Source organism: Drosophila sulfurigaster, chromosome X, assembly GCF_023558435.1.
Source record: "Drosophila sulfurigaster albostrigata strain 15112-1811.04 chromosome X, ASM2355843v2, whole genome shotgun sequence".
NCBI lineage: Eukaryota > Metazoa > Arthropoda > Insecta > Diptera > Drosophilidae > Drosophila > Drosophila sulfurigaster.
The window spans coordinates 22,751,169-22,768,649 of NC_084885.1; the positions used below are offsets into that span (position 1 = coordinate 22,751,169).

At 39.5% G+C, this 17,481-nt stretch overlaps 5 protein-coding genes across 5 annotated transcripts; 2 read left to right on the forward strand and 3 right to left on the reverse strand.

The window, feature by feature from the left end:
* Nucleotides 1-174: 174 nt before the first annotated feature.
* Nucleotides 175-1,142, reverse strand: LOC133849383 (RING finger protein vilya). Its single transcript, XM_062285427.1, has 3 exons — nucleotides 673-1,142; nucleotides 456-622; nucleotides 175-385 (listed from the first exon to the last, which is right to left on the reverse strand). Exons 1-3 carry the CDS (start codon nucleotides 1,036-1,038, stop codon nucleotides 199-201), a joined length of 720 nt encoding a protein of 239 aa, XP_062141411.1. The 5' UTR covers nucleotides 1,039-1,142; the 3' UTR covers nucleotides 175-198.
* A 280-nt stretch (nucleotides 1,143-1,422) lies between these two features.
* LOC133849382 (neuferricin homolog) lies at nucleotides 1,423-2,387 on the forward strand. The gene has a single exon (XM_062285426.1). The coding sequence runs from the start codon at nucleotides 1,483-1,485 to the stop codon at nucleotides 2,305-2,307; it is 825 nt and encodes a 274-aa protein (XP_062141410.1). The 5' UTR covers nucleotides 1,423-1,482; the 3' UTR covers nucleotides 2,308-2,387.
* A 326-nt stretch (nucleotides 2,388-2,713) lies between these two features.
* Nucleotides 2,714-4,308, forward strand: LOC133849381 (cobalamin trafficking protein CblD). The gene is made up of 4 exons (XM_062285424.1): nucleotides 2,714-2,933; nucleotides 3,020-3,255; nucleotides 3,317-3,645; nucleotides 3,717-4,308. Exons 2-4 carry the CDS (start codon nucleotides 3,042-3,044, stop codon nucleotides 4,032-4,034), a joined length of 861 nt encoding a protein of 286 aa, XP_062141408.1. The 5' UTR covers nucleotides 2,714-2,933; nucleotides 3,020-3,041; the 3' UTR covers nucleotides 4,035-4,308.
* LOC133849384 (COMM domain-containing protein 3) lies at nucleotides 4,253-5,202 on the reverse strand. The gene is made up of 2 exons (XM_062285428.1): nucleotides 4,921-5,202; nucleotides 4,253-4,864 (listed from the first exon to the last, which is right to left on the reverse strand). Exons 1-2 carry the CDS (start codon nucleotides 5,096-5,098, stop codon nucleotides 4,401-4,403), a joined length of 642 nt encoding a protein of 213 aa, XP_062141412.1. The 5' UTR covers nucleotides 5,099-5,202; the 3' UTR covers nucleotides 4,253-4,400.
* A 430-nt stretch (nucleotides 5,203-5,632) lies between these two features.
* Nucleotides 5,633-12,521, reverse strand: LOC133849378 (dihydropyrimidine dehydrogenase [NADP(+)]). Its single transcript, XM_062285420.1, has 6 exons — nucleotides 12,340-12,521; nucleotides 9,844-9,975; nucleotides 8,224-8,979; nucleotides 6,101-8,158; nucleotides 5,865-6,022; nucleotides 5,633-5,798 (listed from the first exon to the last, which is right to left on the reverse strand). The coding sequence occupies exons 2-6, from the start codon at nucleotides 9,886-9,888 to the stop codon at nucleotides 5,708-5,710; spliced, it is 3,108 nt and encodes a 1,035-aa protein (XP_062141404.1). The 5' UTR covers nucleotides 9,889-9,975; nucleotides 12,340-12,521; the 3' UTR covers nucleotides 5,633-5,707.
* Between the last annotated feature and the right edge of the window lie 4,960 nt (nucleotides 12,522-17,481).

Below are 17,481 nucleotides of genomic sequence, written 5' to 3' on the forward strand. Positions count from 1 at the left end.
AAAAATAATTATGGAGCAGTACACTTTTTTGATTCACTTGGCGGAGTCCAATAAACAGCAACAGCAGCACCAAATAACAGTGTTGCACAACAGTAACATTTGCGAATGTAAACCACATAAATTAACAATTTTTTTTTTTGTGTTTTAAGTTACCACCTAACAAACACTTAATTGCAATAGTATTGGTATTATAAAGAATTACAATTCGAATGAATGATTATTATAATGTACAAAACTGGTAATGCCGTTTGATTCTTGATGTTTTTGCGGCTCAACAGATTCTGATCGTTTTCGCTTTATTTGCTGCATACTGTTGATTGTTGTTGTTGTTCTTCTGGATGCCGCCAACCTATCATTTGGCGAAGTCGTTCTTTGACGTATTATGCTAAAAAAAAGAGCATTTACTTTTATTATATATATATTTAAATATAGATTAATGTGGGCGATAAACGAACCGCTGCTTTGCCTCTTCTTTGCGAAGTTGAGCCTGACGTTGCACTTTTTGTACCTGGAACTCGAGCTGCTTGCGTTCCATACGCAGCTGCTGGTGATCAAAGTAATGCTTACGAATGATTTTCTGCGCCAACTCCAAATCCTTATCCAATTTAATAACTTCCCTTTCCTGCAAAAAGGTTGTTGTAATGATAATACAAATCCACATATTTTCTTTACCTTTCTCGCTATTTGCTGTTCGAGACTTTTTTGATGTGCTTTCTGAAAATTATCAATTTCTTCATGCTGCAGCCCATCGTTCCATGGTGAAGGATGCAATAAGTCCTTGATATTTCTAGGCAACGCATTGTTCACCACGCGTGCTCGCACCAATCTTTTACAGATGGGGCAAGTGTATGTAGCAGCATCTGCGGGAGTGCGTCCCAATTTCGCGGTTACACATTTATTACAGATGAAATGATTGCAAGCCAATAAAAATAATATATTCTCGCGATCCACGAAGTGCACAAAACAACAATTGCAGTGTATCCACATGCGCATTGCCCTATGCATATCAACTGGTTTATTTTCCTTATCCTTATCCATATTAACATTTATGTTTCCAATTTCATCAGTTTACAAACGTATTTTTCCAAGATCCGCCATCTTCATAACGGTTCTTAAGTGCCATTCACAATTTTGATATAAGGTAACGATTGCTGCAGAACAGCTGGTATGTCTGTCACCCACAACAAAACAAATTCCATGTTTTACGCGGTGTGGCAACCTATAACTCCATAAAATAGTTTTTTTTTGGTATGCTGTTCATATATTAAGTCAGTAGGTTTATTTAAATCTAATTACAAACATAAAAGTTTAACTACAATAGATGACCAAAAATATATTTACAATATTTAACTTAAATTGCTTAACACAAAAAATGTGGTTTGCTTGCTCATTAATTGAACAGCGTACTAGCCTTGGCACAGTTAATGTTCGTAAAGTATGTATTAGAGACGTATACATTTGTAAATAGCCTTTTGCAGTAAAATGTTTGGTTTAAGTTATCGATTAGCTTTAATATTAATAATTGTGGCTGTGCTGGCGAAAGTTTACCAGCGACAAATTGTCGAGATATTTGAAATTGCAGCTGCGCGGTATTTAGACTACGCCACCACAAAGGATGGCGAAAGTGTCGCAGTTGAGTTTACAGAAACACGCGGCTCCGTTCTCCTCCTAACACCCGAAGAGTTGGCCACGTATAACGGGGAGCAAGGTCGTCCCATCTATTTGGCACTGCTCGGCGCCGTCTTTGATGTGTCACGCGGCATTAAGCACTATGGACCCGGCTGTAGCTATAATTTCTTCGTTGGTCGCGATGCATCCGTATCGTTTGTAACTGGCGAATTCGAGAATTATGATCCCGAAACGGCGGATGATGTGCTCAGCTTGAAGGGAAGCAGTCTTCTTGAGCTGGCAAAATGGCAGCAGTTCTATGAGAAGGATTATGAGTACAAGGGCAAGCTGATTGGACGTTTCTATGACAAGAATGGCAAGAAAACAACATATCATCAAAAGTATCTGGCACTCTTGGATCAAGCTGAACGGGCAAAGGCCGAAATCGATGAGCTGCGCAACAAATATCCTGGCTGTAATATCGAATGGTCGGAAGCGAAGGGCACCCGCGTCTGGTGCACACCAACGAGTGGCGATGGCAAGCCAAGGGAGTGGAGCGGATTCCCAAGGAAACTATATAACCGCGACAATAAGAATTTCCACTGCGCTTGCGTCCCTGAAGCGGAGTTAGATGACCCCATGTTCAAATCGTACGACAACTGTGATCCTAATGCTGACGAATGCTTTTATCGTGTGTAATGCCTTAACTTAATAATTGTAAAGTAGTAGTGTAGGTTTTTTTTTTGTAAATGATGACCAATAAAATTAAGTTAAAAATATCTCATTCATTTATATTTTGGCTTTAAATAGTGATTGAAATATCTGGCAACGTTAACTAACTTAAAATCGAAAATAAGCTTATTGGTATATTAATACTGGGAATGATGATAAGAAGTGCTTTTTCTTAATAGCAAATTTAGTTTAATAACAAATTCTCATTTTTAATTAAAAATTTAATTGTGGAATTCGTTAAAAAACGAATAAAAATTGCTAAATATATTAGGGTACATATATCAGGCAATTAATTTGAAAGTAGTATATTTGTCACATTTTTCGATATATTTAAGACTCGCACCTGTGGTCACGCTGCCAATTAACAGAACAACAACAAATACACGACAATAAAGACTGAAGGCTAGAGCGAGAGCAAAAACCAAAACAAATTATTTAATTTTCGACACTTAACCAAAAGGAATTTCAAATCAAGCAAACAAAATTGAACGTAAAAAGTAATATACAGATTTTCGCTCTTCTCTTCTTCTGCTCACAATTCGACTGATTTGGATGCCAGCACCAAAAACAAACAACCAACAATAACAATAACAGTGAGTATTGATAACATACGACGCAAAGTGTGACCAGAGAGCGCCGAGGTCAATCTAATGCAAATTATTGCGCGTTTACCCAACAGAAGAGAAGCCTTGTGTGATATAATGTCGCGTACACTGAGTCGTTTATTTGGACGCTGTTTAATAAGCAATGCACATGCGAAGCCCCTGCAGGATAACACGATGCGCACCGTGCTCAGCGTGAAGCCAATACAAATCGCCTGCTCCTCCATCGTCTTCTACTCAAAGCGCAACGGTCCGCCGTCCGATGCGGGCGAGTCATTTAAAACTGTCACTAAGTCGCGCAGAGTCGATAATGGTAGGCAAACAAGTATCTACATATATGTTAGACGTAATACACTATCAAATTTGGCACGCAGATGACACGAACATCTTGGAGGGCGAACCTAATTGGGAGCTGACATCGAAGCGTCACAATCGCTTTTATTTACCAAATGCCATTGGACCTGCCTGGCAGGGCGACACATCGACCGTCGGTTTGATGGAGCCACTAGCCCAACTAGTCAATTTCTTCAAGGACGACAATGTGGATCGATCACGCCTAGAGTTCTCGTGCTGTCAGTGTCCAACATTGATACGCGACTCAATCTTTGAGCTGTTTCCAGTGCGTGCAATTGGACAGCGCGATTATGCCATCACACTGCTCACACTCAGCTACGAGGGCGATATTGAACAAGGCGCAGCCAAGGCAAATTTAAAACTATCTTTACCCGCTTATTTATCTCGCTCATTAACGCCTCTTTCTTAATGTTTTAACAGTTTGTGCTGGCCGCTAGAGAAATAAGTGATCGCTTAATGTCATTGGGCTACTGGTCGGACTTTTTGAATCCGTTCAGCGGACGACCATATTTTCTGCCACGAGATGCCTCCATATTGTACAAACAAGACTCACGCTTTCGTGGCGTCAATATGCGATTATCCAATTATAATGACTGCGTTCTTATTGCACCCGAGGAGAATGACAAGACATGTTTCTCGGGCACCATCTTTTGCACAGCGCCCAACAATTATCCCATGCTGGTGGAGCTGCTAGCGCCCACAGAGTTTCAAATGCGTGTGGCACCCGATCCCGAATGACACGACACTGCAACAAGCAAGGCGACTACATAGTTTTTAGTAGTATAATTTCAAATTCAACACACCTAGTGAGAATTATCATCAATCAACAGCAGCATGATCAGCAAGAGACGATAAACTAATTGAAAGACGAAAACGTTGACGTAGCCGTAGCCGTTTAGTGATTGACAACTGTGTTAATTGTCAAGTTATTTGTTTTCTTTTGGACTGTGTACACACAACATTAAAATTGAAACATTTTGCGTATGCATAATACATGATCTAATCTAGTAAACAGTAGTACTATATATATATATATCTGTATGTATGTATAATATTGTATATATAAACATGCAATTTTGTGATCTATTCAAGTCAATTTGAGATTTAAGTGATGGCCACCTGATTGCAGTGTCTTTCAATGTCCTTTAGCCGATTAATCAGCGAATGTAGCTCCTCGGCATTGCACATGAACTCCACAATGGTGACACGCTCGCCGCTACTCTGGCGATACTGCCCCAGATTGATGTGGAAATGCGGGGCACCACTGCTACTGCCGGAAGTCGAGGATTTCACATCGCAAACGATGCGCCACTGCACATCGGTGATGTGTGGAAAATTGTGACCCAACTGCAGTTGACGCAGCACCAGCTCCTTGCGATTGTCCTCATAGACGCGCGTCAGCTCATCCAGTGCGCTGGCATGTAGCCCATGAGCTTCAAGCTGCTGGCGCAGCGTTCCACTGTCCCATCCATGTTTGGTGGCTACCGCATAGAGCGTAACTACAGCATATTCACTCTGTTTGGCGCTGGCAGCGTTCGTTGCATATATTTCTGGCACTGGTGCAATAACTACGAGCAGCAGATATTACAATCATTGTTTCAGAGCGGGTGTATATGTTGCTTACTTGCATCTGGATGGAGTGTCAATTTCATTGAATTGGCAATAAGTGTTTTGCTGATGGCTGCGTTTAGTGTGGTGCCCAAATTCTGTAGACCGGCCACAACTGTGGCGGAGAGCAGGCCACTGTTGTTGGCATCTTCTGAGTTTGCGTTAGATGTGGAAGACTGCGTTGCGGTAGCCATATGAACAAATTACAAAATTTTGCAGCCGCGGTAAATGAAAATATTCCAAATAATAATAACAAACAGCTGATTATTTGTCATTCGCAGTGCACGCAAGCACATCAACATAGTAGTGCGATTCGATAAGTTATCGGCAAATATAGTTTGAAAATTATAATCACCGGTTCACTCGAGTTATGGTGTAAAATATCGCAATTTTTTACTTTTTCATGGAAATTTAATCAATGGGAGCATAATAGTTGAATTGACAAAAAAATGTTTTAGATGAGATCTGGATTTCAGCATACAATGGGGCTAGTATATATTATCGGCGATAAAGCGTTTTTGGTCACACCTGGCTAGAAAAAACAGTTAGTTTAAAAAAGTTCGTTCGGGAAAAACGCGTTAAAGAAAAGTGATTCATTAATTTGTACTTTAAATTATATAAATTCATTATTTGCCAGCATAAATATTGATTTTTCACGTATATCAAATCGAGGACGTTTAAAGTGATTTAAAAAACATCAACCCAAGAAAGAAAGAATAGCATATGTGTATTTTGTAATGCTTCTAAAAATTGTTTATTAGTTATTAACCTCGGAGTGCTTTTACGTGTACAAACAACAATATCTATTGACTTGGGCTAAGGGCATGTGTGTAGTATGTGGTCTTCTGCTCCAATCCGCGCTTGATGACATGAGGAATTTGCTTGGGCTCCATACTACAAAAGAAAAAAATGTTTTTTTTCATTAACAAAACGTAACGGTACAATTTCAAGTTGCTTTACCGTATGCAATCGATGATGGGACAGACAGAGACGCACAGTGTGCAGCCGGTGCAGTCGTCGTTGACGTGTGGCAAATGTGTGTCCTTGTCGAACTCAATGGCCTGATAGCCGGAATCAGCGCACGTCATATAGCACTTGCCGCAGTTGATGCACATGTCCTGCATATGAAAAGAGAACAACAACAGTTGCACGAATTAAAAGAGCGAGTACAAGAAAGAGACAACAACTATACTCACGTCATTAATGAGCGCCACTTTCTGTTGCTTATTGTCCAAACTCTTATAGGCGCCAATGCGTGGCAGTGCAGCGCCCACAACGTCCGCCACCTTGGGCGCCGCCTTGCTGGGCTTGTCAGCGATGTCGCCATTTGTTTGAGCTGCCTGCTCGGCATCCCAGAAGGCGCCCTGCTTCTTGCGCAAGTCCGACAATTTGATGTCGCGCTGCTTCTGATATGGACCAAAGAAGCCCAATGTCTTGTTGCTGCCCTCGCCAGTCAAATGCACCACCGGCTTGCCCTTCTGATGCACTGGTGTTGGTGGCGATTGGCCATCCCAGAAGGCGCCATTCACTGGTGCCGGATTCGCCTTAAGGTAGAGCAGCGCCCGCAGGCTGCTGCAATAGTCATCGATGACGGTGAAATCTTGATTCTGCACCGACGAACAGATCTGCAGCACTGTGGCGCCCGCCTGCAAAAATTGCAATGCCACCTCACCGGAATCGATGCCGCCAATGCCCAGAATTGCGAATCCTGGCAACTTGCGCGCGATCTCAGAGACGGCACGCAAGCCAATGGGACGCGTGGCGTTGCCCGAGACGCCGCCATATGTGGTGCGTTGCTCCTTGCCAATGGCTGGCCAAGCGGTGGCATCTGCCTTCAGACTCATCAGACCCTGCACCGTATTGATCGCGGAACCGCCATCGGCGCCACCGCGTTGAGCGGCCGCCGCAATCGAGGTGATGTCTGTGATGTTGGGCGTGAGTTTGATAAAGAACGGCACCTTGACCGCCCGGCGCACCCAGCGCGAAATGTCCTCGACAAGCTTCGGCTCCTGGCCGCAAGCCAATCCCATGCCACTCTCACCCATGCCATGAGGACACGATAAATTCAGCTCGAGTGCATCGGCACCGGATTTCTCCGCTGCGGTGGCCAACTCTGTCCAGTCAGCCTCGTTGTAGCTGCACATGATGCTGGCAATGATGATCTTCTCGGGAAAGTCACGCTTCAGCTCGCCAATGGAACGCAACCAGTACTCAGCACGTTTCTCCGAAATGAGCTCAATGTTGAGGAAGCAGCCCTGCTGTGGTCCATAACGATAACCGGACGTGGTGCCGCGCACAATACGCGGCGAGACATTCGTCACCAGATCCTTGTCGAGACCAAATGTCTTGGTGACCACAAATCCCCAGCCCTGCTCAAAGGCGCGTCTAATCATAGCCGCACTTGTGGTGGGCGGTGCAGAGGCCAAGCCGAAGGGGTTCTCGAATTTCAGGCCGCACATCTCCACGGAAATATCGACGGCATCAATGTCCGTGTAGAACAGGGGCAAAGCCGCTGGCGTATCGAGGGGCAAACCCTGCAGCTGACAGTGAATGCTCCAGGCAGCCACCTTGCCATCGTTCACCGACTCGACGGTCGTATTGGCTACGCCAGCCAAATCGCCGCCCAGGAACACTTGTGGCACACTGCTCTGCATGGTCTGGCGATCGACGACCGGCAAACCGGAACGGAATTGCAAAGGAGCCAAGGCATCACGCACCTCGATATCCTGCAGTCCCGAACCGAAGGCAGAGATGACAAAGTTGGCCTTCAAGCGCACCGTTTGCTCCTCATCCTCCACCCATTCGTCCTGATCGTTCTGCTCGGTGCGACAGAACTCCATGGCCGTTATCTGACCGTCCTTGACAATCACCTTGCGCGGACTCAAGTAAGGCATCAGCTCGCAGCGTTCTTCGCGTGCCAAATCCACCTCCTCGGGCACGGCACGCACCCCTGTTGTGCCCTTGCGGAAGACGACAAAGACGCGTCGAGCGCCGCAACGCAGCGCTGAGGTGGCGCAATCGAAGGCGGTGTCACCGGCACCCAGGACAATCACATTGCCATAGAGCTTGGGCAGAGCCTGGCCGGACTTGCAGGCGCAAAGTCCAGGCTTCGAGCCATCGGAGACCAGCGGCAAAAAGTTCTTGGAGCTGTAGAAGCCCGCGGCAATGTCTAGGCCATTGAACATGGGCTCCAGCTTGGGTTCGGGCAGACCAATGCCCACATAGACAGCATCATGTCCCGACGACAGTAAACCCTAAAGACGGAATATGATTGATTATAAGAAAACGATTTGTAATATGTGGCGCGATTGTCACTCACATTGATGGTCAAATCTTTGGTGCTGAGTGCACGATTCAGTTCGAACTTCACACCCAAATCCTTGACGAGATCAATCTCAAAGTTGACCACATCGATGGGCAGACGATACTGCGGAATTTCAGCGGCGCTGAGGCCACCCAAATAGCTGCGTCGCTCATAGATCGTGATGTCCTCGTAGCCCAAACGCGCCAGGAATGTGGCGCAGGACAACGATGCCGGGCCGCCGCCCAGCAGGGCAATCTTCTTGTTGGGCTGCGCGAGCTTTGGCTGATGAGGCGAACGCCGTTGATGGACGCCCATCTGCTTGAACACATCGGTGGCAAATTGCTGCAGTCCCCCGATATTAATCGGTCCCGCCTCGGATGCCTGCAAATTGCATCCGCCCACGCACAGATCGGAGGTGGGACAAACCATGCCGCAGGTCAAACCGAGCGGATTGTCCGAGAAGATCGCTTTGGCGGCGCCATAGAAATTCTTGTTGGCAATGCACGAAATGAAGTGCTTAATGTCCAGCTGCGTGGGACACGATTTCTGGCACGGTGCGTCCGCGCACTTGAGGCAACGGGACGCCTCCTCGAGAGCGCCACGTTCCGACAACGTTGTGTGCTTAATGTCCTCAAAGTTGTTGGCCAACGTGGTGCAGGGGGCAGCCATATGATCCGCATTGCGCTTCCAGTGCTTCTTGTTCTCCTTCGTCTGCTTCGTGGGCACCACGCTGCAATGCGTCTTCACGCGCGGATTCAGTGCCAACAGATCCTGCACAAGGAAAGACGAAAAGGTAAATTTGCATTCATTTAATTCCGTCGTTCCGTCTGTCCGCTTATTGCACTCGCAAATATTTCCTCAATTTTAAAGCTACATTTGCAAAACTTTGCGACGATGTCGCTTTTCGATGTAGCTGATATATATGTGAATTCTAGCGAGATCGGTTTACTATATTTCATAGAAATTCACAATCGGAGTTTGTAGAACTATTTTGATGTTTACAGAATTCATTACATGAAAAGTTGATCGTTTAAACAGCTGCTAATTACTTGTATTTCATAATTGTGCAGGTATTTAATATTAAGAGGTATTAATATCTAAACATATGTGTAAATATTTAGATATAGTTTGGGTTTTCATAGTAATCAAAAAGTAGTTTTATGATATTTGCTACTTTCAATAATCAAGTTCATGTCTGTCAGTTTAGTTCAGTTTTTATATTTTTTTTTAAATATCTGATCTTGTATAACATTAATTTTGCGCAGTGTATGGCGATTGGTATTTGGATAATAATCAAAAAGTATTGTCAGCTAATAGAGCAAAATTTCCATTTTGAAGTTATTTACAACTTTCAATAATCTTTCATTCTTTTCTGTCAGTTTAGTTCGGTTCTTATATTTATTTTAAAATGTCTGTTCTTGTATAGCATTCATTTTGCGCAGTGTAGTTAATGGTAATTGGTATTTGGATGTCAGGTAATAGAGCAAAGTTTCCACTTCAAAGTTATTTACAACTTTCAATAATCTTTCATTCTCTTCTGTCAGTTTAGTTCGGTTCTTATATTTATTTTAAAATGTTGTTTGTTCTTGTATAGCATTCATTTTGCGCAGTGTAGTTAATGGCAATTGGACCTACCTCAATGTCGGGCGTGTCTTTGCTCAGCAAGGCCGGTGGACTCATCTTGCAAAATTGACTTCAGGCTGTTTTGGGATTGTTTGGGGTGATTGACTGGACTTGGCTTCCTTATTTTATTTTCTTGAATGCGATCTGTTGACGAGTATTAAGAGATTTAGATTATTAAATGCGACTGATAGTTGGTTGGTCGTCACAGTTTCTGATGTGCGATGTAGTATATAATGTGTATATGGAGCAGATCTAATCGCGGCCAGGGGTCTTACAGTATGTATTCAGTTGTGTTATCATCGAACTGGCGTGGTCCGATGCTCGGAACACTTGAAAGATTAACGCATTTCAAGAGTTCGCCCTGTGGCGGCGCTTGCCAACCAATTATTTGTTGTATCTATGTGCATATATAGACACCAGAAATACTTAATACATATAAGTTTACGAGACTAAATATGTGTGTATGTATTTATTGCGTATATAGTTTGTTTTTTTTTTCTCATTTTTTGGGTTGAGGGTAAGGCATACGCATATGTTAGTTGTGCCCATATGTTTTTGAAGCGTCGTCTTATCATTTAACTGTCAAGGTTAATAAAGATTGTGTGTTTTCTGTGTGTGTGTGTGCCACGTCTTTTAATAAACTTTTTATGCCTCCTTCTACTGTATGTGTGTGTCCACCAAACCCCCCATAAATAATAGCGCCACCTGCAATTGCCTTCGTAACGAACTGCGAATACTCTTCTCTTATCGCAAATACTTTTGCTATTTAAATTTAATTCTTTTTTTCTTATCCTTTTCCCAATTTATTTTATTTCTTTAATTATTATTTTTCTGTTACTTTACTTTATTTATTTTGTTCTTATTGTTTTGCTTTTTTACTTTGGTTATTTTAATCGTATTGCTTTGTTAGTTTACTTTATTTCTTCTATTCTTATTATTTTACAACTTTGCCTTATTTTGTTTATTCTTATTGTTTTGCTAATATATAATTTTCCAACTCACTGTTTTTCCCTTATTTTATATTTAATCAAACTCCTTCAAATATGCATCTATTAACTTCTTATTTGTTTTCTCTACTCCAAACTAAATATCTTACCTTGACTTATGATCTTTATTTAAGATTCTTCAATTTGTTTGTAGCATTTCATTAAACTCAACAGTAAAGCATTAGCAATTTATATGCTACTGTGATACACTTTATCAAAATTTAAATATTTGCGCTTATCTTTAATTACTTTCTTATTCTGAGAACTGTTTTGCAAACTCTTTTTAATCTAGCTTCGAATATAGATAACTCGTTTTCTATAAAGATCAATTAATGATGTTTACCCCTAAATGTTGCTTATGTTTGCATGAATCATTTATTATTTCTTTTAGAATTTTCTTTGTTTTCTTTATATGATGGGTGCTCTCTTTTTGGATAGGTCATGAAAAGTAAAACTTCCTCAATTGATAAGACACACTAAGTGGATGGACAGACGACTTGTGTGCGATACCTTTCCACTTAAGTAGAATGCAATTTGAAGTGTATAATGCAAGTACCAGGAATATTATCACATCAGAATATTAACAGACACTTGCTTGCTTTCATTGTTGATTTTGTAATCGTAATGCTCCACGTGCAACCCCATAAATAAAAAAAATAAATAAATTAAGAGACTTAGTAGCTCATGAATCAAAACATATTTGTTTGTTACGACTAGATAGATAGATTAAAGGGGATTGCGGAGGTGCGCTTTAGTGCGACGTCATTTCACATCACTAACTACAGTGAAGTGTGGCAACAATGCGAAAGTGTCAATAGGATTAATTTAGAGGAGCTTTTATCAGCAACTGATACACAATTGAGTCGAAGGCCCCAGCAGCCAGTACTCTCTTTTCTATTAAATGTAGTATTAAATACTAGATTTAATATAATAAAAAGATAACTGATACATACTGAAGATTGGCAACATCGCGAAAGTTTCGATAGGATTAATTCAAAAGAATGCTTTACGATAGAAGAGCTTTTGACACTAAATTATGCACTTAATAGTTTGCAAGCTTTAAGCTTCGTGTACTCTTTCGCAATGCTTCACTGTAATTGAAAACAACAGCAGCAGCAGCATCATTATCAACATCAGCTGAACATTTAAACTTTTAGCAAAGACGCCCATTATCAGCATCAGCTCTATCAATATATATTCGAATTTCAAGTTTCATTTTCGTTTTCGTTGCTAGTTCTCGATTGCGATGCGATTGTTGTGTTGCGACATCGAGAGTCTCTCGTACCTCACACAAAGTATCACAGACTAGTATGCTAATATGATAATAATACGATTATGAATTCAAAATTCATATTCATATTCGTTTTATTTTTATTTTTTGCGGCCACCGGTTGAACAATGTTCAACAATTCTGGTCGAACACTTAACGAACATAAAATAGATTCATGTTAATTGATTGAACAATTTCGTTTTATTTTTCTGGGTTGCGGTCAATTTTAATTGATTAGTTGAAAGAACAAACCTTTATGCTAGATTCGATTTTTTTTAGCAATTGTTTGCACTTGTGCACTCGGAATATCCAAAAAAAAAAATCCAAAGTAGTTGTAACAGAAAAAAACTAGTTTTGTGGCGTTGTTTTGATTACGATTATTTTGCACGAATTCAAACGGAAAACAGAAATCGGTCTTCACACTGGAAACGCACAATTCCAAATGATTTTTGCGTTAGAAACGCTTTGTTGAAAACTATGGAAACGTTGATGTTGATTGGGCGTCGTCGTCAACGTCGACGTCGGCATTTAATATACGGTTATCTACGCACACATGCACACACACACACACACACGCACATACATTAGATACACATAGCCAGCCCTAGGCAAACAAATACGGAGCAAAATATTTGCTCTACTCTTAGTATTTGTATTTGTGATCGTAAATGATCGCAATATCGATATTGCCGCAAAGCTTTGCAATGCTTCAAAGCTTTTGCTATGCATTTGCTTGAGCTTGCAGTGCGCGCCAATCTTTCGTTCAAATAGCGTAGAGATCATTTTGAAAAGATTCGTCAAGTTGTTTCTATTTAACGAAGAAATTCTCTGCTGGTCTGGCAGCGTTTAATTGCAAAAGTAGTGTGACCAGATTGTTGAATTTACATTGATTTTAATTTAAAGTTTAATTCAAATCAAAATTTAATTTGATTCAATAACGATCGCAAGTTATTTATATTTTGAGTCAAAGTCTTATTTATTTATAAAGGTTAGCTATTCTTAAAATTAAGACTGACACTATTACTAAAGAACTGGCTGCAAAGGTCTTCAACTTGTTATTGTATTAGAAAATTATATCATGTGCATTTGTTATTTTGAAATGCAGCAGCCATAATGATCTGTCATTTATTTACTTCAACAATTTGAGAATCTCCGAGAAGAGAGCTGTCAATTCACTAGTTAATTTAAATTGTTCAGTTAAAGCTGTTAATAAGCAAAAAAAAAAGTAAATTTCAATTGAATTCGTTAAATTAACAATTGGAGAATCGCAGAGTAGAGAGTGAAATATTATAAAACTATTGTGTATATGTGACTTTATAGAAATTGTAGCCATAACAACTTTGTTTCACAAGAAAATAATTTTTACGATCAAGTCTTACAAATTCTTCAAGAAAGAAAACGTAAATTATGCATTTGACAAAATTCTAAGAACAGTTTGTTTTTATTACATTTACAATGTGGCTGAGATAAATCCGATTATTGATGCGTTTTCAAAATCAAATTGTACTTGCAATATAATTTACGGAATTACCCAAAATTCGAATGCCAGCGGAAGGAAGCACTACTGAAAGCTTAATGTGAAAAATTGCCCATTTCAAATGTCAATTTAGAGGACAAACAATGTATGTATGTATGTATGTGTATGCACACATACATATTTAATGTAGATCATGCAGAGATCGTTGCAGTTTTTAAGTACACTGCACTGGAATGTGAAATTGTGGCCCACCCACCGACAACAGCAGCAGCAACAGCAACAGCAGCTAATGCCAAAAATTTATGGGCACTTTCTCGGTGGTATTGGTATTGGTATTGGCCATGTTCATTAAGAAGGCATAAATTACATGCGGTTCGGCCATGAGAAGTAAATCAAACCGTAAAATGCGCATTTCATTATTATACATATGTATGTACATATGTACGCGTACTTAACGCTTGCGATTAGTTAGCATGCAACCGTGTCGAAAATAAATTACAACAGAAATTCAAACAATAATAAACAAAATGTTTCGCTTCATGAATATTTCAACAATGATTTCCGTTTCCCCTTTTGCCGGTCGATCGATCGATCGATCGATCGCTATGTCACAGCAATTATACAATGCAGACCATCACATTAATTATCATTTGTGCTTTAATTGCTTAGCACATAATTAAATAAAGCATATAACCTGCTCAGTGGCGCCATCTGTTTCTCGTTATTAGCTGTCAAAGTATGCCATTACTTTTGGCTCACGAGGAAGGCGTTGTCCAAATAAGCAAGCAATTTATTATTATTAAATTAAAATTGTAGTCGGCAGTTAAGTTTACCGATTGAAGACGTGCAAATTAATTAATTAAAAAAAAAAAAGTTTATTTAAATTACCTGTTTAAAAAAAAGCTACAATCGAGTGTGCTCGACTGTGAGATACTATAATAATTTAAAAAAATACTGAAAATATATCATAAGCTATGCTTGGTATTTTGGTATACTTAAACATTAAAATATACCATAAAGTGAAAAATATACCTGAAATGGAAATGCCCCAAAAATACTTAAAATATATCATATGCATTTGGTATATTGACGTAGTGTTCAAAATATATCATAGAGTCCACAATATACCACAATAAAGCCCGTAGTAGGTAGGCGTATTTCTTAACTAACTTCTACAATTTGTATCTGGTCACAACCCAATTGTCAGGAATCATAAGGACTATAGCTATTATTATATGTACTTAAATTCCAAGCTTCAAAATTACGCTTGTTACTCGATTTTAGCAATTTGCGCAAGCGAAGGTGGGCGTGGCAAAGTATGAAACAAACTTTATTTACGTGCAAGCATAAAAAGTGCTGTCGAAAAAAATTATAGCTCTATATTCTATAGTCTCTGAGATCTGGCTGTTCATGCGAACGGACAGACAGACGGTCAGACGGACGGTGATCAAGAATATATATATTTTACAGTGTTGGAGATAACTCCTTTTGCCTGTTTCCTGGAGGCACAAAGTTATAATACCCTTCTAGCCAATGGGTAACGGGTACACAAATTTAAAGACTTCTCAGTTTTTGTTTTTTTTTTTACAAAAAGTGGCATTGCAATTTGTAATATTTTGTGCTAAATTTGTGTTGCTTCATTAGTCTCGAGATGGGGATTGGAATGTTCCTTTATAATCTGTAGGTATATTTATAAATAAATACATGCTGAAAATCAAAATACGATTGCCGATGAGTCGAGCACATAAAAAGGCGACTCAAATATGCATAAAAAAAACGAGAAAAAAAAAAACGAAAAGATTGTGTCAACAGTTCTTGAAGTACTATAATATATTGCCGTGGGCAATTAAAATATGCGAAGAGATATATGCCTTATAATCACATCAAAATCTGCGCAGGCACCAAAAAACAATAAACTGCCATAAATATTTGCTATAACAAAAGCAATAACATCAACAACAACAGGACGAAAATCAGAGCAGCCGCCAAACAAATTTGAGAGCTTCGAAATCGTAAATAAAACTATAATAAAAATTGCAATAAATTATGCCACATATAGAATGACGATCTGCACAATCTAGAATTGTGTGCGTGTATCTATCTATCTATCTATCTATATTACTATATGTATCTAGATCTCTTCATAGATACAATATCTATCAACGTGTGTAGTACACGCATCGCGCCAATCTTTTTGATCATCAACCAACAACTCAACCGACATTCTGATCATCATCGTCATCTTCTAAGGCATGTCTGTCCTCAGTCCTCTGTCCTCCGTTTTCTGCCCGCCAACATTGTCGCACATGCTGCCTAATCACAAATTGCTTTTAGCCTAAACAGCAAATGTGTTGAGGGGGAAGGCCGAGCAAATTGGTTCACATTGCTCTTCGGCCAGTTGATTAATGAGAAGCCATCGCTTAACCTAGACTAATCCACAACGAGCTTTGATATGACAGCTCAAGTACGAACATTATCATTTTATCACTGCGTAATGTAGGGCGAAATCTATTACAATGGGCTGTAAATAGTCGTGTTCAACAAGAGAGAGCTATAAATATAATCGCTTCTATATGTGTGATAGTGTGTTTTATGTACTATCTACCTCTTATCTTTGGAATGTTTTTGCAATTCAATATTGTAGACAATTAAACATTTCGAGTTTTCTTCTTAAACATCATTTAAAATTCCATTCAATCATCGATTCAATAAGAATAAGGAATAAGGAATTTTATTAATTGTTTCAATTATTTTAAAATTCCAATTTGTATCGCTGCACAAACTGTGTTCCATTCTTCTTTATATTTAAATTTATGACTCGATTGATTGCTTAATCTTAATTTTGGAAATTCCTTAATGTAATAAGCATTTAATATATAAATATTGATTAATGTTATATCGGAACTGTTATCGACTTTAAAGTTAAGAAAGTCGGCACAATACATGATATTGTGATCTAAAGAAGAACTTATAAAATTAAAGTACGAAAGTGTTTAATTATTTATAGTGCTTGTGTGGTGTAATACTTAAATGTATTATTGTTTCAATATTAATCTTAATCGTTTCAGAAATCCCATTCCATTATTGAACTTTTAATCATTGCATCTTCTTCAAGGATATTGTGTGTGATCTTAATGTGATTACGAAGTAATTTAGCCATAAAGCTGCCAGATTTAGCATAAAATAATCGTGTAATTCCCATATTTTAATTCTCGCCAAAAAGAAATTTCATTTTAATGGGCAATTTAGTCGAGCAAGATGAACTAAAAACAAAAATAATATTTAAGGCAGCGTAACAAATATTTATTACACGTTGCAACCAAAGTGTACTCTGTGTGTGTGTGTAGTATTTTGTGTGGGTGTGCGTGTGTGTTATTATTGTTGTTGTTGTCGTCGGTTGGCTTAGCCGCAGATTGTGTATGATGCACAGGGTTATAAATATAGTATAGTAGTACAGTATACCGCATTATAAACGGGGGCCGCCACCGTCGTCGTCGTTGTCGTCGTTGATGTCGACTTCTTTGGCCGCAGGCGTCTCGTCGCTGGCGACCCGAAAATAGATGCGGCCGCCAACTTTTTAACGGCCTGCAACTTTTTATGGCAAATAAAACAAATGTTAACAAATCAAATGAAAATCTAAATGCGAGAAATGAATTTCAGAAAACTTGAAAATTTCTCATTTTTTTTCGCAAAAACACTGCGCTTTTCACGAACTATCGACGAGAAAATGCCCTGCAATTGATATGTTCTCATGAGAATATCAGCACATATATAGCGCAAGATGAAATCTCTTCATATTCAGAAATGAGAAATATTTTAAAATCTGAATACTAAAGTGGAAATTGAAAGCATTTACTGACTCTGAAAAGGAAACTCAAGAAATAACGCTATTTTTATCGTTAAACAACAAATATGGA

Bases quoted from the DNA above. Each gene is read 5' to 3' on its own strand.
- LOC133849378 (XM_062285420.1), bottom strand. From the start codon at position 9,888: ATGAGTCCACCGGCCTTGCTGAGCAAAGACACGCCCGACATTGAG. The intron at 8,980-9,843 runs GTAGGTCCAATT...TTCCTTGTGCAG, and splicing joins AAGACACGCCCGACATTGAG to GATCTGTTGGCACTGAATCC. The intron at 5,799-5,864 runs GTAAAGCAACTT...TTTCTTTTGTAG, and splicing joins CCCATCATCGATTGCATACG to TATGGAGCCCAAGCAAATTC.
- LOC133849381 (XM_062285424.1), top strand. From the start codon at position 3,042: ATGTCGCGTACACTGAGTCGTTTATTTGGACGCTGTTTAATAAGCAAT. The intron at 3,256-3,316 runs GTAGGCAAACAA...TTTGGCACGCAG, and splicing joins GTCGCGCAGAGTCGATAATG to ATGACACGAACATCTTGGAG. The intron at 3,646-3,716 runs GCAAATTTAAAA...ATGTTTTAACAG, and splicing joins TTGAACAAGGCGCAGCCAAG to TTTGTGCTGGCCGCTAGAGA.
- LOC133849384 (XM_062285428.1), bottom strand. From the start codon at position 5,098: ATGGCTACCGCAACGCAGTCTTCCACATCTAACGCAAACTCAGAAGAT. The intron at 4,865-4,920 runs GTAAGCAACATA...TGCTGCTCGTAG, and splicing joins GACACTCCATCCAGATGCAA to TTATTGCACCAGTGCCAGAA.
- LOC133849382 (XM_062285426.1), top strand. From the start codon at position 1,483: ATGTTTGGTTTAAGTTATCGATTAGCTTTAATATTAATAATTGTGGCT.
- LOC133849383 (XM_062285427.1), bottom strand. From the start codon at position 1,038: ATGGATAAGGATAAGGAAAATAAACCAGTTGATATGCATAGGGCAATG. The intron at 623-672 runs GTAAAGAAAATA...ACCTTTTTGCAG, and splicing joins AACAGCAAATAGCGAGAAAG to GAAAGGGAAGTTATTAAATT. The intron at 386-455 runs GTTCGTTTATCG...TCTTTTTTTTAG, and splicing joins AAAGAAGAGGCAAAGCAGCG to CATAATACGTCAAAGAACGA.